Raw genomic sequence first — 20,345 nt, 5'->3', positions numbered from 1 at the left:
AGTCTGCACATACGTGGACCTGTTCTCTAATATCAGCCCCTCAAAATAATCACTTACATCTGGCACAGTTGATCTTTCATTTTTAATTTTCTAAAAAATAATAATAATAACATAAGTGAAAAAGATTTCTGAAAATAATTACAGTGCTACAGGATTTTCTCTTCATCTTCTAAAATAGGGAAACATTTAGACAAAAGTATATATTTATATTCTTTTTAGATTTGGCAGTGAGGTGGGTAAGAAATAAGTATCCATTAGAAGCACTAGGCTGAATGGTAACAGGGCAGAATAATGACCGCAAATCATACATTTATACACTGAATCTTATCAGGTGAAACGGAAAGGAACTCACATTTTATCCATGGGAAACAGAAAATGCATCAAAGTGGGGTGAGGGGCATTTCCTAAAATAGACAGTTGTCCTAGATTCATATTTGTACAAAACAGGGAGAGTTTTGGGAGTGATAGCACCTGAATTCTAACTGTTGTTTGAGAGCGCACCATTTACCCTGTCACCCCCCCTTTCTCCCTTTCATTCATACCCCGCCCTGGTTTTGGTCTCGTCATCACGTCGATTGCCCTCTCGCACCGTCCCTGAATCCCTCATAGGCGCACCCCTCTGTCTCAGGATGGGGCGACCTGACCAAAGTACTCCTGGAAGAGTTAGTCCACAACCAACACCTTTTGGGTTAGAGACGGCCTGTCATAAAGCACTTAGAACCACTAGGGTAAGGAGGGAACCCTGTCGGGCATGACACCTAGCACCCCCAGCCACCTTCACGGGAACCCCCGACCTCCCCACTTTAATCACGTAGCGTCGGCGCCTGAGCGCAAACACCTGAGTCTTGTGTCTGGTTTAGTCAAAAAAATGTATACAACATGGAAAGAAACCCTTCTCCCACTAAGTGTGTAGTAACTAATCACTCTCCTACTCCCTTCTGAGAGTGTGGGGGATTTTTAGGCCTCCCTTGTCCTTCTTCTACAGTCTTTTCTCTGTACCCAACCTCCCCCTGTCCCAGACAGGCGGCGGGCCTCTAGGATATCCTCTGGATCAGCTTGTCCTCTGATAGGCAGTAGAGGGTGTTGACGGACAGCTCCGAGATGAAGGCCTCGCAGGCTTTGCGGGAGACACCCTTGCATTCCCGCAGGTCCAGCAGGGAGAGGCAGGAGAGCCGGCGGAGGTACCGCAGACACGCATCTGTCAGCTTACTGCAGCCTGGGAGATAGAGACACAGCGGTGCTCAATATGAAACTCAACTCAATAGCAATCCTGTGTGTGTGCTGTGCGAGTCCAAGGCTTACCCCCCAGGTTGAGCTCAGTGAGTGTGTTGCGTGTGGAGGAGCCCACGGCAGTGAGCAGGTTGATGGACTGGTCCGTGAGGCCTCCGCAGTGGGACAGGTCCAGACGGGTCAACAGGGGCATGTGTCTGATCACCAGCCTCAGAGTGGAGTCACTGATCTCCAGCCCTGCCAGACGGAAAGACTGCATGTTCCTCAGCTGACTGCGGTTATCACACCCTAGAGAGAGACAGAGAGGGGGACGGGATTAGGGCAGAAAGAGTTGACAGGAGGGCGACAGCGGGAGAGAAGAAAGAAGAGGGAAAGGAGGACTGAGAATATCTGTGTCCGGTGCTGACTCCAGAGGGACATAGCTAATTAACGTGGTATGACAAGGGATTTATCCAAACAGTACTTAATTCAAAACAGAAAACTGTGTTGGGGGGGGTGGCTCTCACCTGGGGGGTTGAGCAGGTCTCGGATCTGTCCATCTTTCACCCCGTCGGCCCAGCGCAGGTCCAGCGTGCGCAGGAGGGGGCAACTGGTCGAGCTCAGAGCCGAAATAGAAGACCAGGAGCACCCAGACAACATGAGATCCTTCAGCCCTGAGCCGGAGAGAGAGAGAGAGAATAACATCTCCAATGTGAGTAATAGATCAGGTGGGTCTGTCTGTCTGTCTGTCTGTACCTGGCAGGCGGTTGACGAGCCACGTGAGTTGTTTCTTGGAGATGGAGGTCCAGGAGAGGTCCATAGCGACTGGCTGGCGTTTGATGATGCCCGACAGGGCCTGAGGACTGATTGCTTTAGACACGGTCAGATTGATCCTCATCCACAGCCTCTTATCCAGGCTCCTGCACCAGAACACATTTCAAAAGTTTTTTTATCAAGCACCCATACACTCTTGCACATGCAGACACGAATAGTTACCACAGCGCTTACGGAAACAAAGGCGGTTATCGCTGCGTGTGTGTGTATATAAAATGCTTGTCTCTTACCATTTGTACCAGTTCTTGCAGACGGCCATGCAGACACAGAGCTCAGCACGAGTCAGGTAACGGAAGACTGATACCCACACCTCCCTCTCACAGCCCGGTTCGCTCCCTCCATTCGCCACCTCCCTCTCCCCATCGTGTAAAGCCGACAGAGGGAGGTGTAGAGGAGGAACCCGGGAGGAGGAAGCACCGTTGTTTGTCCTCTCTGGTCTGCCCGGCCTCGTTCTCCTCTCGTCTTCATGGGAGCTGCCAGTGTGTATGTTGCTTCCCCGGATGTGTGTGTGTCTATCTGAGCGTGCAGGGTCTGGGGCGTGGTTCCTGAGTGGTGGTCGGGCAAGATTCTTGCGTTGTGTGTAAATCTGTCCGGGAGGGGCAGGGCGGGGGGTGACTGCAGCCTCCAGTTTGGGGACGATGGCCCCCGGATCATGTTTGGCCCTCGACGGCTGAAGGGTCACAGTGAGATACGAGCCCTTCATGAGGTCGTCGCTAATGTCAGAAACTACGAGGACCGGTGGCTCCGCCTGTGCCTGTCCTCCTTCCCTCCAGTCTTCATCCATCGCCGCCTCCTCTTCTTCTTCGTTTTGGTTGGACTCCCCACTCCCCTCATCTTCTTTGGCTGTTACTCGTCTCTGCGGCCGGTTTTCTTTGTCCCCTCTGCCACTCCGCACGCCTTTCTCCCTGTCCTCCTCCTCATCACTACTACAACTACTGCTGCTGCTGCTGCTGGTACTGCTATCACTCTCTTCCTCTGCTCCACCGTGTCTCTGTCCTCTTCCTGCTGCTCCTCCTCTGAGCCTTACTCCTCGCCCTTGCCCCCTGCGCCCATCTCCCCTGCCTGCGGGGTCCAGGCTGAGGGAGGGTTGGGGGGGCTGGAGTCGTGCCCCTGTAGGGGAGCCTCTGAAGGACCCACGGCCCCGGGACAGTCTGCCGACAGGGGAGTGAAGGCGAGAGGACACCCCTCTCTGGAGGTGGGCCAGACGCTGGGAGCCCAGGAGCTTGTGAGAACGCTCCAGAGATGACGTCTGCTTCTGTAGAGAGGAGGTGAGGAGTAGAATAGGTAAAACAATGCTTTTTTTTTTTTAATAATCATACACTGGTTTAGAGAGATACGGCGCTTTAAAATAGGCTGCATGTGCATACCGACTCTAAGATTTTGCTGCGCTCCAGTTTGATCTGCAACACAAAGACAGAGATTTAAAATTAGATGACTTGGTGAAAAATTATTGTACGAAACAAAAACCCTTACGCCGCCCCCCTTCTCATTCTCCCTCTCTCACACTCTTCCGGAGTCGTAGCTCCAGTGCGCCGGCTCTCTTCCTGTTCTGTTGTTGCTGCAGTAGCAGCCGCTGGGAGGGAGGGGGCGCCCTCCGCTGGGACAGAGAGGACGTCAGGGGGGGTCTGCCACGTCGCCCCTTCCTCACCCCACCTCCTGCCTCCTCTACTCCTATCCCTTCCCGGTGGGCATGCTTTGACGTAGTGAGAGAACCTGTAGACGCCATGCTGTCCTCATCACTGCTGGACGACTGAGACCGAGAGTAAAAGAGAGAGGCAACATCACAAAACAGGTATTAATAGAGTTGGTGGGTATCATCTTACAGGGACAGAAGAACAGACACGCGCACAGAGCGCGAGAGACACGCGCACAGAGCGCGAGAGAGAGAGACGCGCACAGAGCGCGAGAGAGAGAGACGCGCACAGAGCGCGAGAGAGAGAGACGCGCACAGAGCGCGAGAGAGAGAGACGCGCACAGAGCGCGAGAGAGAGAGACGCGCACAGAGCGCGAGAGAGAGACGCGCACAGAGCGCGAGAGAGAGAGACGCGCACAGAGCGCGAGAGAGAGAGACGCGCACAGAGCGCGAGAGAGAGAGACGCGCACAGAGCGCGAGAGAGAGAGACGCGCACAGAGCGCGAGAGAGAGAGACGCGCACAGAGCGCGAGAGAGAGACGCGCACAGAGCGCGAGAGAGAGAGACGCGCACAGAGCGCGAGAGAGAGAGAGACGCGCACAGAGCGCGAGAGAGAGAGACGCGCACAGAGCGCGAGAGAGAGAGACGCGCACAGAGCGAGAGAGAGAGAGACGCGCACAGAGCGCGAGAGAGAGAGAGCACAGAGCAGAGCGAGAGAGAGAGAGACGCGCACAGAGAGCGAGAGAGAGACTCACAGAGCGCGAGAGAGAGAGACGCACAGAGCGCGAGAGAGAGACGCGCACAGAGCGCGAGAGAGAGACGCACAGAGCGAGAGAGAGACGCGCACAGAGCGCGAGAGAGAGAGACTCACAGAGCGCGAGAGAGAGAGACGCACAGAGCGCGAGAGAGAGAGACGCACAGAGCGCGAGAGAGAGACAGAGCACAGAGACAGAGCGCGAGAGAGAGACACGCACAGAGCGAGAGAGAGACACGCACAGAGCGCGAGAGAGAGACACGCACAGAGCGCGAGAGAGAGACACGCACAGAGCGCGAGAGAGAGACACGCACAGAGCGCGAGAGAGACACGCACAGAGCGCGAGAGAGACGACACGCACAGAGCGCGAGAGAGACACGCACAGAGCGCGAGAGAGAGACACGCACAGAGCGCGAGAGAGAGACACGCACAGAGCGCGAGAGAGAGACACGCACAGAGCGCGAGAGAGAGACACGCACAGAGCGCGAGAGAGAGACACGCACAGAGCGCGAGAGAGAGACACGCACAGAGCGCGAGAGAGAGACACGCACAGAGCGCGAGAGAGAGACACGCACAGAGCGCGAGAGAGAGACACGCACAGAGCGCGAGAGAGAGACACGCACAGAGCGCGAGAGAGAGACACGCACAGAGCGCGAGAGAGAGACACGCACAGAGCGCGAGAGAGAGACACGCACAGAGCGCGAGAGAGAGACACGCACAGAGCGCGAGAGAGAGACACGCACAGAGCGCGAGAGAGAGACACGCACAGAGCGCGAGAGAGAGACACGCACAGAGCGCGAGAGAGAGACACGCACAGAGCGCGAGAGAGAGACACGCACAGAGCGCGAGAGAGACACGCACAGAGCGCGAGAGAGAGAAACGCACAGAGCGCGAGAGAGAGACACGCACAGAGCGCGAGAGAGAGACACGCACAGAGCGCGAGAGAGAGACACGCACAGAGCGCGAGAGAGAGACACGCACAGAGCGCGAGAGAGAGACACGCACAGAGCGCGAGAGAGAGACACGCACAGAGCGCGAGAGAGAGACACGCACAGAGCGCGAGAGAGAGACACGCACAGAGCGCGAGAGAGACACGCACAGAGCGCGAGAGAGAGACACGCACAGAGCGCGAGAGAGAGACACGCAGAGCGCGAGAGAGAGACACGCACAGAGCGCGAGAGAGACACGCACAGAGCGCGAGAGAGACACGCACAGAGCGCGAGAGAGACACGCACAGAGCGCGAGAGAGACACGCACAGAGCGCGAGAGAGAGACACGCACAGAGCGCGAGAGAGAGACACGCACAGAGCGCGAGAGAGAGACGCGCGCCTCACACTCTGTAATATGACATTTGAAACGTCTCTATTCCTTTGAAACTTTTATGAGTTGAAAGTTGACTGTTCGTTTCACTTTGGTTAATGAACATATGTTCCCCATGCCAATAAAGAAATGATGGGATACCTCTGATGAGGAGCCATCTTTGTCCTGGTAACATTTGGGACACTCCCAGCAGCTGGGCAGGTCCTTGTTGATCCTGCCCTCCCCTGGCACCTGAGAGAGGAGAATGAACAGCTATAAACACCTGACATACACACAGAGGACTGTTATAAGCACCTATAACACCGCCATCATCTTCAAGGGCCATTTGAGTTCGGGACCCCCTCGTGTGGGATACGAAAGAAAATATGTATTGGAAGTACATGCTGCACAAGAGGGATTTTACAGTGTACATTGTAGTACAGGTATATCCACGTATCTGCTGGTCCCTGGTCACCTTGATGCAGTCGGGGTGGGCGATCTGAGCACAGTTGGAGCATTCCATCAGGGTTGTGGAGGATGGGCTAGCGTCCGCCAGCTCCTGCTTCCCCTGGCCCTCTCCACAGAGAACACACACCGCCGAGTTGGGCAGGCCAGGCTGGAGACGGGGAGAGACAACGGTCAACATGCTATACACACACAGGGCGTGAAGGCGGTGCACTGGATACTCACAGCCAGACACTGCCGCATCATGCAGCCCTTCTTCATGCGCCCGGGTCCTCCGAACCTCCTCATGTCTCTGCAGAAGTTGCATTCGCCGCACTCCTCCCTCTGGCAGGCCGCACAGCGTTTGCAGCGCACGCGTCGCCGCCTCAGGGCCGAGAGTGAGGTGGCGGCCCGAGCCGGGCGCGGGACCGCGGTCTTGTAGGGCGTGGCCGGGCGCAGGCGGTCCACCGGCGAGGGGGAAGGGGGCCGGTACCACGACGGCTGGCCGGGGAAGGTGGGAGCAAAAGGGAGGAAAGTTGAGACGTCTGCCCCGTGTTGTTGAGGGCTTGACTGTGGTGACTAAACGCATGTACGGCCGCGTGCATGTCGGGTGAGTGTTTGAACGCGTGTGTACGAGAGGCACATGCCCTCTTGGCTCACCCTCTTGGGCCACTTGACGATGGGCTTCCCAGTGTAAGACAGCTTGGGGTCGTCGTTGCGGTGGTCTTCCAGAAGAGCCTAAACAGGACACAAGACACGTAAAAAGGTCAAGTCAAGACTATTGATTGAAAGATAGACACTGAGACACTGTTCCAACATCCACTGAGAATTAAGCAATGTACTGGTCAGGCACTGGAAGTTGCACGCTGCGTGGATATTAAAACGTAACCTGTAGAAAACCGCTGTCCTCAGACGCCTGCAGACAGAAACGGGTCCTGTGTAGATCAGTTAGCAGAGCATGGCACCCTTTGCAGCGTCAGGATCTTGGGTTTGATTCCTGCTGGGACCACCCATACCAAGTCCAGTGCTTGAATTTTTCCGCATTTCGTTGCGTAACAAAGTGGGATTAAAATTGATAAAATTGTCAACGATCTATAGAAAATACCAATGTCGAAGTGGAAGAAAAATTTGAACATAAAAATAAAAAAGGTATTTTGGATTAGATTAAACCCAGTCAATACTTCGTAGAAGCACCTTTGGCAGCGATTACAGCTGTGAGTCTTTCTGGGTCAGTCTCTAAAGCAGTGTTCACACTGGCAGTGTGAAGTGACTCAAATCCTTTTTATCTGCATATCCGATTCCAATCTACTTTTACCTGCTGTCTGAACAGCCAAAAAGCACATGTAATCAGATATTTCAAGCCACCTTTGTAGGATCGTGGTGGCCCAACACCCTATTCAAACCCTTTACACTCGTACCCGTATAAGGGTTGAAAATGGCAGATTTTGGCACTGATAAACGCCTAAATTGGCACGCAGAGGCTGTGCAGTGCAGAGGCTCTACAGTAACGTGCTCTAAACGACATCAGAGCTCAGGCTCTGTGCTTCACAGCGCTATATAGGTTTTCACTGACAGACGTTCTGAACTTGGGTATCGCAAATTGTCAGAGTGAGGGAAATGCTGAAAATTAAAAGGGCTCTATGTAATTTGAAAGATGAGACGTTGAGGATTGTATTAATAATAGTAGCAAGCCAAACACCTGCGAGTCCAAACATGCACTTCACATTTCCATATCAGAAAGATTGTGTAAACGTTTATGATCAGTGTGTTTGATGGACAATTAAATGGCGTCATATCCAGGGTTATTCTGAACAGAATGAGACTGTCTATTGTGAAGAAATTTTGCAGCGGAACACGCACCAGAACGCACCCATACCTCCTTTCTATGCGCACCAACACTATGACCCGTTTCTCAGAACTGTCTTGTGAAAGCCTAACACTAAGGTTGTACTTCATAATATGGCTAGTCATGTTGGCAATAGAAAAAGCTTTCAAATGATGCCCACCTGATCCAGATTGTGATTGATAAAAATAGGCAACTTTTTGGATTGCGTAAATATTCATTGGCGGGGATGCAGGGTTGTGTTCCAAACAAAACAACTACAAGTGTACTTGTGCCGTTGAGGAACTAGAACATCTAGGAAAACTAAAAAAATAACCTTATAGTTGAAGACTCTTCTTTGAGTCATAAAAGGGCATTGAAATGACTCAGGAACTGCACACTCTGGAGAGGGTGTGGCCACTTGGAGACACCAGTTAGTCCCCTCACTCAGACCCTTGTCATTATTTTGTCTTGTGTTTGCACCTACCCACATTTTCTAGGAATATTCTTATGTTACTGAATGTATCCAGAATATTTTCAGATTTTGTTATCAACAAAATGCTTTGAAAAGTACAGTAAATGTAAAATGCACAAAATGTTTGGATTCAGTCTTCTGTCTGAAAAACTGTTGTGTCCTCAACTTTGGTCAAATAAATGGTTATGGTTACCATGGTTATGCATTTCATATTTCTTCTCTAAGAAATATTTCAAATTTAGCCCCTTCCACATAACCCTTTACGCTTGTGGGAATTGGCCTAAGACCATGTTGACGTTTCCTTTATTTTGGCAGTTTCCTGTGTGTGCACACTACTGTAAATGACTTGAGGTGAAAGCATCTGCTAAAAGGGATACATGACATTATTATATTCCAGACTGGTGCCCTGTACCCACCCGTATGTCGTGGAGCAGGGCGGGGGCGTTGCGGATGCCTGCGGGGACACACTTCTTGTGGGCTGGCAGCTCCTCCAGCTTCCCCAGCAGGTTCCACAGCCCCTCCAGCTCCAGGGGGGTCAGGTTTACCCTCACCCCCAGCTTAGTGGCACCCAGAGCGGGAGAGACATCCTCGTCGCTCTCTTCCATTTTGACCTTGCTCTCCCTTTCCTCCTCCTTTCCTTCCTCATCATCGTCTCTGTCTTTATGCTCCTCCGACGTGCTGTTTTTCACATGGCCGTTGAGTTTGTTCTCCGAGGAGTCTCGAGTCAGACCTGAGGGGGAGGGACAAAAACAGAGATTAAAACGAGAAGACAGAGCAAATGAGAGACAGAAAAATATAAATCGTTGTGTGTGTGTGTGTGTGTACACTCACCAACACCGAGCGAGTGCTTCTGGAACTCAGGGGTGAGGTGAGAGGTGTTAGTCAGACAGTAGAGGTATCTCTCCAGCACGTACCAGCACATCTCATAGTAGAAGGGGTATCGGAACTTAGCCGGGACCTGGACAGCAGAACACGAGATATTGAAGGGAAGTGACTACTCTCACCTGTAGTCAACATGTAATAGTCAGCCCCCCCCATTGAGTAGTACTCGTGCATGTGCAGTGGAGTTCTGCGTGACGCGTGTGGTAGTGTACTCACTCGTGTGCGGTCCTCGATGTTGTAGATGTTGAGCTGCATGGGGATGTTGAAGCTGTGGAGGAAGTTTCCCCCAAACACCAGCGTGTCCTCAGGGGTGTACACAGCATGGATCCAACCTAGACATCAACAGTGGAGGAGGTTAGATGGGGGAACAAAAATGTACCGTGTGTATCAGTGTGTGTACGTACCAGAGGGGATCATGAAGGTATAGCCCTGCTTCAGCTCAATCCTCTGACAGTCCCGAGCCTTGTCTCCCAGGAAGATGTCCCCTTGTTTCCCTGACAACACCCAGTCCTCATACAGCTCCAGGTTCTGGGGTGTGGGTGGGATCAGCCAGAACACCTACAGGAGGTCAGAGGTCGAGATAGGCCATTCTAGTATTTTATTGCATCTCTATGGCTAAATCCTAAACGTTCGTAAACTCTAGAATGTGCCGACAAATGGCAGCCATCTTGGTCAGGGATAAATTGTGTTCTATTGAAGTCTGCGGCGATTCAAAACGTGACACATCCAAGGCTCAAGTTCTCCTGGGTGTCGTCTCACCTTGCCCCCCCGCAGGATGTGGTACCAGACCGACGTACCACCAAAGTCAACGTGGAAGTCTGTGAAGCAGCCCTGGACACTCATCAGACAGTACCTGAAGGAATATACATCTTTACACCTTACATCAACCATCATTAAAAACAAAAGACATGTGTTAAATGAACTCACGCTCCACGCACATTTTTTTAAAATATTTTAGCTACCATCTTGTCTCATCACAACAACTCCCGTACGGGCTCGGGAGAGACGTCAAGGTTGAAAGTCATGCGTCCTCCAATACACAACCCAACCAAGCCGTACTGCTTCTTAACACAGCGCGCATCCAACCCAGAAGCCAGCCTCACCAATGTGTCGGAGGAAACACTGTGCACCTGGCAACCTTGGTTAGCGTGCACTGCGCCCGGCCCGCCACAGGAGTCGCTGGTGCGCGATGAGACAAGGATATCCCTACCGGCCAAACCCTCCCTAACCCGGACGACGCTAGGCCAATTGTGCGCCGCCCCACGGACCTCCCGGTCGCGGCCGGTTACGACCGAGCCTGGGCGCAAACCCAGAGTCTCTGGTGGCACAGCTGGCGCTGCAGTAGAGCCCTTAACCACCCGGGAGGCCAACAGCGCATTGTTACGGAAGGGTAAATATTTTAAAATGAAGTGGTTGAGTACTCGTGGAATGAAAGCCATAAAAAGGTGCAGGTTCGGGACTCACTTCTGCACTTTGGGATACTGCATGTCTATGATGGAGTTGGTTGAGTCTCTCTGTCGCTCCTTCAGGTGCCTTGGCCACATGTTGTCCACCCAGTCGATCAAATCCACCTGGGGAGAGGGAGGGAAGGTCAGCAGGGACATGCACCACTGACTGTCCAGAGCTCTGTGGAAGTGATAGCCCAGTGTTTACAATTGTCAGACACCTGAACTTGCTATGTGATTGTTTGGTGTTTGACAAGGTTTTCTGGTTTGTAGTACTGAGTGATTAGTGCTTCGAGGTCAGTTCGGTTTTGGTTCGACTATTTAAAGACTATCACAATTTTTCGACTTTGATTATTTTTTTAAACATTAAATGCATTATGAAATAATGACACTACAGTGATGAGCTTTTTAATGGAAATTCCAAAGCCAAAAATAGTGAACATTGATTGCCAAAAATAAAATTTCACCTTGCCTCTGATCAGATCCACATTGCATAGACATCAATAGAATAGGAAATTACTATGAAATACAATATTTCAGTTGTGTTTATCACTTCGTTTTTTATTTGATGACTTTATAATTTCTCATTCCTTGAAGTCCTCCTCTCTTCTCTGCTCAGCCAGGAGCAGTCAGCCAGTCAGGCCATCTAACATTGTTCTCCCCCATACTGTACTGTCTTTAGTCATGCTACTAGTTCGTCAAAGTAGATAAGATATAACTTCCTCAACCGTCTCTGTCTCTCTTCATTGTGTTGTGTACATTCCTCTCTCATATGGCATGTGTATATCGAACATAACGTAGCAGGCGTAAACATGTATCTGTCCAGAGATCTGAATATAATGAAGAAATGCTCATGTCTTCGCCCTAACAATGGGAGTCGTTGTCCCAAAGGCGACAAGGCAGGCGACAAGGCAGGCGACAAGGCAGGCGACAAGGCAGGCGACAAGGCAGGCGACAAGGCAGGCGACAAGGCAGGCGACAAGGCAGGCGACAAGGCAGGCGACAAGGCAGGCGACAAGGCAGGCGACAAGGCTGGCGACAAGGCTGGCGACAAGGCTGGCGACAAGGCTGGCGACAAGGCTGGCGACAAGGCTGGCGACAAGGCAGGCGACAAGGCAGGCGACAAGGCAGGCGACAAGGCAGGCGACAAGGCAGGCGACAAGGCAGGCGACAAGGCAGGCGACAAGGCAGGCGACAAGGCAGGCGACAAGGCAGGCGACAAGGCAGGCGACAATCTTAGGTCCAAAACGCATTGGGATTATTTTGGACAGGTTTTGGCGAGAGTGAAACCGTTCGCCTCTTCCTCTCTGTTCGAGCCAGGAAAAAAACAAGTGTAATGGATTATGGACACTAGTCATTTTCCAGGGTTCTGTGCTGAATTAAATGGAATATTTGCTTAATGAAAACCCCAACTCCCTTCAGTCCAGCATCCCACATAGTTCTGAACTTGATTTATTTAGTTAATTAAACAGCGAATTGGCTTACAAAAAAACAAAATGGAATTAAAGTACTTGAACAGACGTTGGTCATTTAGATATTTAATAACTGAAAAAAATACACTACCATTCAAACATTTCTGGTCACTTAGAAATGTCCTTGTTTTTGAAAGAAAAGCTCATTTTTTCCCCCATTAAAATTACATCAAATTGATCAGAAACACAGTGTAGACATTGTTAATGTTGTAAATGACTATGGTAGCTGGAAACAGCAGATCTTTTATGGAATTTACACATACGGAGCATCAGCATTTATGGGTTTGATCCCACAAATACTGATGCTCCAGATACTCAACTAGTCTAAAGAAGGCCAGTTTTATAGCTTCTTTAAAATCAGCACAACAGTTTTCAGCTGTGCTAACATAATTGCAAAAGGGTTTTCTAATGATCAATTAACTTTTTAAAATGATAAACTTGGATTAGCCAACACAACGTGACATTGGAACACAGGAGTGATGGTTGCTGATAATGGTCTCTGCACTCCTATGAAGATATTTCATAAAAAATCTGCCATTTCCAGCTACAATAGTCATTTACAACATTTGATGTTATTTTAATGGACAAAAAAAGTGATTTTCTTTCAAAAACAATGACATTTCTAAGGGACCCAAAACTTTTGAACGGTAGTGTATATAATGATGGTTCCTCACTCAGAACTACTGGTATGTGTGTGCGTGCGCGCGCCTACACAGGTCTTACCGAGGCGGGTCGTTTCACCAGGTTCTCCAGCTTGGTGTGACTGAACTCCAGGCTTATGACGTTATAGAGCTTATCTCGCTCCGAAGGCGGGGTCTCGTAGTACCGCCGCCATTGGGCCATGGACATCTCGATGCCCTTCTGAGTGGTCACATCCATAACGTCGACCATCCTCCGACTGCCTATGACAGAAGGGGTCAGGCAAAGGGCAGGGAGAATTACTTAAAGGCCCTGCAGCACTGTTTCAAAATTCAGATGAAATCAGCAGCCATGAGTTCATAAGAGTCTTCATAGTTTGGGCCTTACCTACAAACAGCTTGACGTCACTCACACTGAAATCAGAGTCTGGCATCCTGACAGAATAAGACAGAGGAAGGGAGAGAGAGCGAGAGGGGGGGGTTGTTAAATAAATCTGGAGAATCAGAGTGAGCCAGCAGTTATATTTCCATCTCCCACAGATCTGCAGAGAAGGAGGTGGGCTAGATAATTAGAAGACGAAGAGTGACCTACTCTAAGCCGAGGCCGTCTTTTTTCTCAAAGATCAGAGGGTCTCTCAGCCCCTCCCTCTGGATGTACTCAAACGTGAAGTCTGCAGAGAAACACACGTTACCCTCAACAATGCAGGGCAGGCACACCAAAAGTAATCAAAGAAGTAGAACCATAATTAGGGCCAAGTTTTTTTGCCAGATTACAAAACCAACAAGCTTTTCCAGGTCAAGATCATAACATAGGAGAAACTGGGTTAACGCCTTTAAGGGATATCATAGCTTGGTTTGACCCCTGACCTTTTCCCTCCATGTGTTTAACCAGATTGGAGTTGAACCTGTCACTCTGCAGCTTCTCATCCAGGTCAAAGGTCCTCTTCCCCTCAATCTCATCGTCCGAGATCCCGTCATCGAGGTAGCGCCGCCGCGTCCCCGTACGCTAGTGACACAAAGCAGAAACTCAACTTGTATCCATGGCTGTGATGGTAATTGAATAACCGTGTAACTGACGGTTGTGGACGAAGACCGCCATGAAATTAAAATAACTGTCAAACCCATTTAAATAGTCCTACATTTATTTTAGGATATAAAAAATATATATATTTATATAGTTTACTAAGTGAGTGTTTACTAATAATTATAAGCAATTGTTTTGCTAGCCTAGTCTGTCTATTAAACGGTCTCTATCTCGTCCTCTTTCCAACTCGCCTTTAATGCTCAGGCAGCAAATTCACTAGATGCGTGGGGGTACCTGGCAAATGTCAAATGTAGAAAAGTGCCCAGCTTTTCTTCACCTCACACATTAAGTCATTCAAATCAAAACAGTACCTCAGTATTTGAAAAATCTTTCCAATGCGTTCTGCCTTGATAATCATTGTTGTGATAAATAGGCTATGGACATTTTGCGTGTATTTGTTTCTATTTTAATGATTGTCAATTTCATCTTCATAATATAGCTCTGCTGTCCACTTCATACCTTCCTTGTCAATACATTATCTTATAGCGTACTTCCTGAAAGCCTAAGGCAGGCCTAGGTTTTTTAATACGTTTTAAGGAAAGGAGAAATATTTGCTTGTGTTGACATATGCTGGTGGCTTTGACAGGTGCTTTTATGGGGTTGTGCGTGAGTTTGCCGGTTCTCTCTATAGGCCGATGGGCTACTTTTCGGAAACTACCGTCTGGACTGCATCTCTTTCATAAGAATCAAATGCTCCTGTCATTATTGAATCTGGTAAAAGGCCTGTTTTCAGTAGCTCCGGCTACATTATTTCTGCCATTACGGCATCCTCTCTTTGAAGAACACATGCCACTGCCATCGAATGACCACAGCAACAGGGTTTGTAACGTTATGCGAATGTTTCGGGAAAAACCCATCGGACTCCGATTGAATTGTATTCTGCATCGAAATAGGATCTGTGTAATATATATATATGCAGAAATCCAACAGACAAGGACAAGGAAAGTATGCATCTTTATTTTGACTCTTAATGTTGTGTCAATACAAAACTGCTACAGATTTGTCGATTAAGGATAATAAGTAATAACCTGAATAATAATAATAATGAAATGCCATGATAATAATGAAGTGTAATGGCTTGTTTCAAATAAGTTTTATTAATTAGCATATCCATGTAAATAAGTGTGTACATTCGCCTGGCCAATTACCATAACCTCAAATTCTAAGACCGTCACAGCCCTACTTTTATCACTTTGAATGAGATTTCTGCTAAGACCATGCACATGTAACAGTATTGCCTTTGTCCCTCTTTGCCAGAACATTGGCTTGAACCAGGGACCCTCTGAATATATCAACTGCCGCCACACAAGAAGCATCGTTAACTATCGCTCAACAAAAGCAGTGGGCCTTGAAGAGCAAGAGCCTTTAAGGTCTTTGAGCGAGGGACGTCGCCGATTGACCGCTACTAGCATGCATTGCTAACAAGCTAGCCATTTCACATCGGGAAACACACCAATGTACACTGAGTATACCAAATATTAGGAGCACCTTCCTAATAGAGTTGAACGAACAGCCTCAATTCGTCTGGGCACGGACTCTATAAGGTGTCGAAAGTGTTCCACAGGGACGCTGGCCCATGTTGACTCCACAGTTGTGTCAAGTTGGCTAGATGTCCTTTGGGTGGTGGACCATTCTAGATACACATAGGTAACTATTGAGTGTGGAAAAACCCAGCAGCTTTGCAAAAAACGGTGCACCTGGCACCTACTACCAAACCCTGTTCAAAGGCACAAAGACTCATAACAGAAAGATTTTGCAGATCAGTCATTCAGTCACGCAATGGTCTGCGTGGGCATCACAGAAGGAGGGCCTTATCCCCACCCCACTTACTTCCATTCACCCCCTGCTCTCATATCTTGGCTAGACAGATGGGTCCAGCACAACACCCCACCCCCATCCTGTTCCACCAAACCCGGGCTATGCCTGGTATTATCTTTACTCAAAACACCCCGCATGCTGTTTCCTATTGTTCTGCAACTATTCTTATATCTTGACTAACTATACATTCTAAGATCCACACAAACATTCCACTATTATCTATAATTCTGTGGATTATTTTTAATGGCCAATTTGATTTATTATTATTATTTATTTTTTAAATACACCCTTTAGAAAAGCCTAAATGGGTCTTGGTCACGGCATGGTAACAACAAGCCCCACCTAATGTAAAGCGACAAGAGCAAGCATTAGCAGGTCAGACAACAGTGAACTTGAACCTGACCCTACATTGAACCCACTGACACGCATCCAGTCTATCGTCAGGCCAACAGATCCACAACACTCTCTCGTTGATTTAGCTTGTTACCGATGCAACAGTCGTTTTCTTTAGGGAAACTAGCTAAATACAACTTGCAAAACAATTTTAGCTAACACACCAACACGTAGCTATTAATTAGACTGTACTTACCAAGCGCTTGCTGTAACGGGGGTTTTGGTCTTCCATGACCTAAGACAGGAATGAGACCGTTGAGAAATCACAATGCCATGAACAGCCTAAGTTAATTGGGCAGTTAATTAATTTAACAGCAGCTTTTGAGAGCCAAACTATAGGCCAATTGTTTACATATGAGTATAAAATACTCTCAACTTCTGGCGCTTGGATTGACAGTTTGCCAGCTTCAGTATCGGGACAAGGATAAAAGATTAGCTAAGTTTTGGCTAACGTTATAATATATAAACTGACTTAATATTATGACATAGCAAGTTAATGCTAAGTACTAAACTGGCTACACGGTAACAAATGTATTTAGCTAACTAACGTTACTGTAGCTAACAAATAACAATCAAATAACGTTAGTTGTCTAAACGTCAACTAGCCACCGTTAACTAATTATTATTGTTGACAAAAACGGGAACATGCAAATTACACTTTTTTTGTAAGAAAATCTGTTAACCATATCGTTATCCTTGGATAATGTTACAGAACTGACCAAGTTCAGAGGCTGTTAACGAGTGCTATCTATACTATCTACATATACTAACGCGTTAGCTACAAGAGACTGTTGTTAGCTAGCTAACTTCCCCGAATTTGAGTGTCTAGTGGTCCTGCTCTGTTCGGACGCAATTTCAGTTACTAACCTACCGTTACCTAGTCAACATACCCAGCACAATATGATCGTATAATGTTAGTTACAGTTATGGGTTATCTTTATGGAGATAAAATGATCTAACTTACGTTAGCGTCTTCATTCACGGAACGTTAGCTAGTTAGCCATCATTGCGCTAACGTTAGCTTCCTAATCGGAAAATGGCTAACGTATTATTTTTGAGATAAGTTTCCCACTGAAATAACTCATTGGGTTGTTGTGGTCTGTATGTTATCCCGTAGCGCGGCGTCTAGAAGTTATCGCTGAACTTTGTATCCATCTTAGCTTTGTAGTTTGTTATCCTGGTTATTGTGCGATAAAGTTAAAGCGATCTGCTTCGATCCGCCATTTTCAGCTGAGCATAAAAAAAAAAACACACACACACACACACACACACACACACACACACACACACACACACACACACACACACACACACACACACACACACACACACACACACACACACACACACACACACACACACACCAAAGAGAAGGACCCGCCCCAGGATTAACACTGCCATCCAATAGTACATGAATAAATTAACACAGGAAGGTTGTGATTGGGTAAAAGTTATGTCTTTCCGAGAGATGGTTTGTAGAGCTGTTTAAACTGCGCCCCACGTGGTGTGACAGCCTATGGCATTAGAGACCACCGACGTGAGCGAAACATTATTCGCTGGGGTGTCAAAATGGGGTCAACAAGAGAGCCTATCATAAGACTACTATGGGGAACAATTTATGTACATAAACCAATCATATCGGAACATAGTGAGGCTGAAGATTCCCAGTAAAGACCATTGTCATAAGGACAAGGGAACATATAGTAAGAGGGACAATAGTTGTTCCATCCCATTCAAAAAGTATTTGAATGCCACCTGTCAACGAAAGAATAAAACGTTTCTTAAACAGATGAGGAAAAAGAGAGAATTAAAGACAAGAGGCGCACTAATAGCACACATACAACATTCTATTACAGAACAACCACACTGGATGACTGACAACCACTCATCACTGAAAAGACCTAACATTTCAGCACATTACATACTGACACAGCATACCGAGAAACAACATTGTATGAACGACCACACACACACACACACATCATGAAGAAACAAATACATGTGCAATAAAATACATGACTGGGTAAATTAAGGATTTTGACCATGAGTCACAGCTGTAACTATATTTGTTGAATGTTGTGCTCAAGTATATATCATTTCATACATATTTTCTTCTGCACATTTGAATCATTAATCCAAATATTCACCCAATGTTTTCGCCTACATATGGTACCACAATGTCCTACTGTCATTGGCAGGGGGCACCAATCTCATTGTGCATTTTTTTATTTTACCAGGCAATTCTTATTTTCAATGACGGCCTAGGAACAGTGGGTTAACTGCCTGTTCAGGGGCAGAACGACAGATTTGTACCTTGTCAGCTCGGGGATTTGAACTTGCAACCTTTCGGTTACTCTAACCACTAGGCTACCCTGCCGCCCCAAATGCATGGGATCTTCAAAACCTTAGTTCTAGGTTACCACACTGTCATCTGAATGAGAAATTAGAAGCAGTGAGGAAAATTAAGACTTTTTCCACATTTGTTACGTTACAGCCTTATTCTAAAATGGATTAAATAAAAATCCTCAGCAATCGACATACAATACCTTAGTTCTGGGACACAAAGCATCCTTCACTCATGCTGCCAAACATACCCTCGTAAAACTGACTCTCCTACCGATCCTTGACTTCAGCAATGTCATTTACAAAATAGCCTCCAACACTCTACTCAGCAAATTGGATGCAGTCTATCACAGTGCCATCCGTTTTCTCACCAAAGCCCCATAAACTACCCACCACTGCAACTTGTATGCTCTCGTTGGCTGGCCCTCGCTTCATATTTGTCGCCAAACCCACTGGCTCCAGGCCATCTATGTCTTTGCTAGGTAAAACCCTGCTGTCTCAGCTCACTGGTCACTATAGCAGCACCCACACGCTCCAGCAGGTATATTTCACTGGTCGCCCCCAAAGCCAATTCCTCCTTTGACCGCCTTTCCTTCCAGTTCTCTGCTGCCAATGACTGGAACAAATTGCAAAAAAAAAAAAATCACTGAAGCTGGAGACTCATATCTCCCTCACTAACTTGAAGCATCAGCTGTCAGAGCAGCTCACAGATCACTGCACATAGCCCATCTGTAAATAGCCCATCCAACTACCTCATCCCCATGCTTTTATTCATTTTATTTACTCCTTTGCACCCCAGTATCTCTACTAACATCTTCTGCACATCTATCACTCGTGTTTATTTGCTAAATTGTAATTATTTCTCCACTGTGGCCTATTTTCTGCCTTACCTCCCTAATCTTACTACATTTGTAGTATATTGTATATAGACTTTTCTATTGGATTATTGACTCTGTGTTAGGTTATTCCATGTGTAACTGTGTTGTGTGTCGCACTGCTTTGCTTTTTCTTGGCCCGGTCGCAGTTGTAAATGAGAACTTGTTCTCAACTAGCCTACCTGGTTAAATAAAGGCGATATAAAATACAAATAAAATACCCCATAATGACAGAGCAAAACCAGTTTAGACATAAATACCTTATTTACATAAGTATTCAGACCCTTTGCTATGAGACTTGAAATTGAGCTCAGGTGCATCCTGTTTACATTGATCATCCTTGAGATGTCTCTACAACTTGGAGTCCACCTGCGGTAAATTCAATTGATTGGACATGATTTGGAAAGGTACTCCCCCGTCAAAATAAAAAGGTCCCACAGTTGACAGTGCATGTCAGAGCAAAAACCAAGTCATGATGATGAAGGGATTGTCCGTAGAGTGCCGAGACAGGATTGTGTCGAGGCACAGATCTGGGGAAGGGTACCAAAACATTTCTGCAGCATTGAAGCTCTCCAAGAACCCAGTGGCCTCCATTCTTAAATGGAAGATGTTTGGAACCAGCCAGGCTCTTCCTAGAGCTGGCTGCCTGGCCAAACTGAGCAATCGGGGGAGAAGGGCCTTGGTCGGGGAGGTGACTAAGAACCCGATGGTCACTCTGACAAAGCTCAAGAGCTACTCTGTGGAGATGGGAAACACTTCCAGAAGGACAACCATCTCTGCAACACTCCACCAATCAGGCCTTTATGGTAGAGTGGACAGACAGAAGCCACTCCACTCCCATCATTCAGATGTGCCAAGTCTGTCAACTCAGTATTGCACAACGCAGCATGAACCACAACACCAGCAGTCTTAACCAAAATATATTT

The 20,345-nt window shown here is 47.8% G+C and overlaps 1 protein-coding gene across 1 annotated transcript; it reads right to left on the bottom strand.

Moving 5' to 3' along the window:
- Positions 1–63: 63 nt before the first annotated feature.
- Positions 64–17,474, bottom strand: LOC112256247 (lysine-specific demethylase 2A). The gene is made up of 23 exons (XM_042325688.1): positions 17,166–17,474; positions 16,398–16,436; positions 13,774–13,912; positions 13,499–13,577; positions 13,295–13,341; positions 12,992–13,170; positions 10,816–10,922; positions 10,111–10,204; positions 9,756–9,909; positions 9,568–9,683; positions 9,301–9,427; positions 8,886–9,199; positions 6,833–6,910; positions 6,419–6,673; positions 6,204–6,344; positions 5,891–5,980; positions 3,548–3,793; positions 3,411–3,443; positions 2,274–3,298; positions 1,966–2,129; positions 1,737–1,883; positions 1,303–1,518; positions 64–1,216 (listed from the first exon to the last, which is right to left on the bottom strand). Exons 2-23 carry the CDS (start codon positions 16,431–16,433, stop codon positions 1,035–1,037), a joined length of 3,969 nt encoding a protein of 1,322 aa, XP_042181622.1. The 5' UTR covers positions 16,434–16,436; positions 17,166–17,474; the 3' UTR covers positions 64–1,034.
- Between the last annotated feature and the right edge of the window lie 2,871 nt (positions 17,475–20,345).

The sequence above is a fragment of the Oncorhynchus tshawytscha genome, linkage group LG08, assembly GCF_018296145.1.
Source record: "Oncorhynchus tshawytscha isolate Ot180627B linkage group LG08, Otsh_v2.0, whole genome shotgun sequence".
NCBI lineage: Eukaryota > Metazoa > Chordata > Actinopteri > Salmoniformes > Salmonidae > Oncorhynchus > Oncorhynchus tshawytscha.
This window is presented reverse-complemented; position numbering and strand designations above follow the sequence as displayed.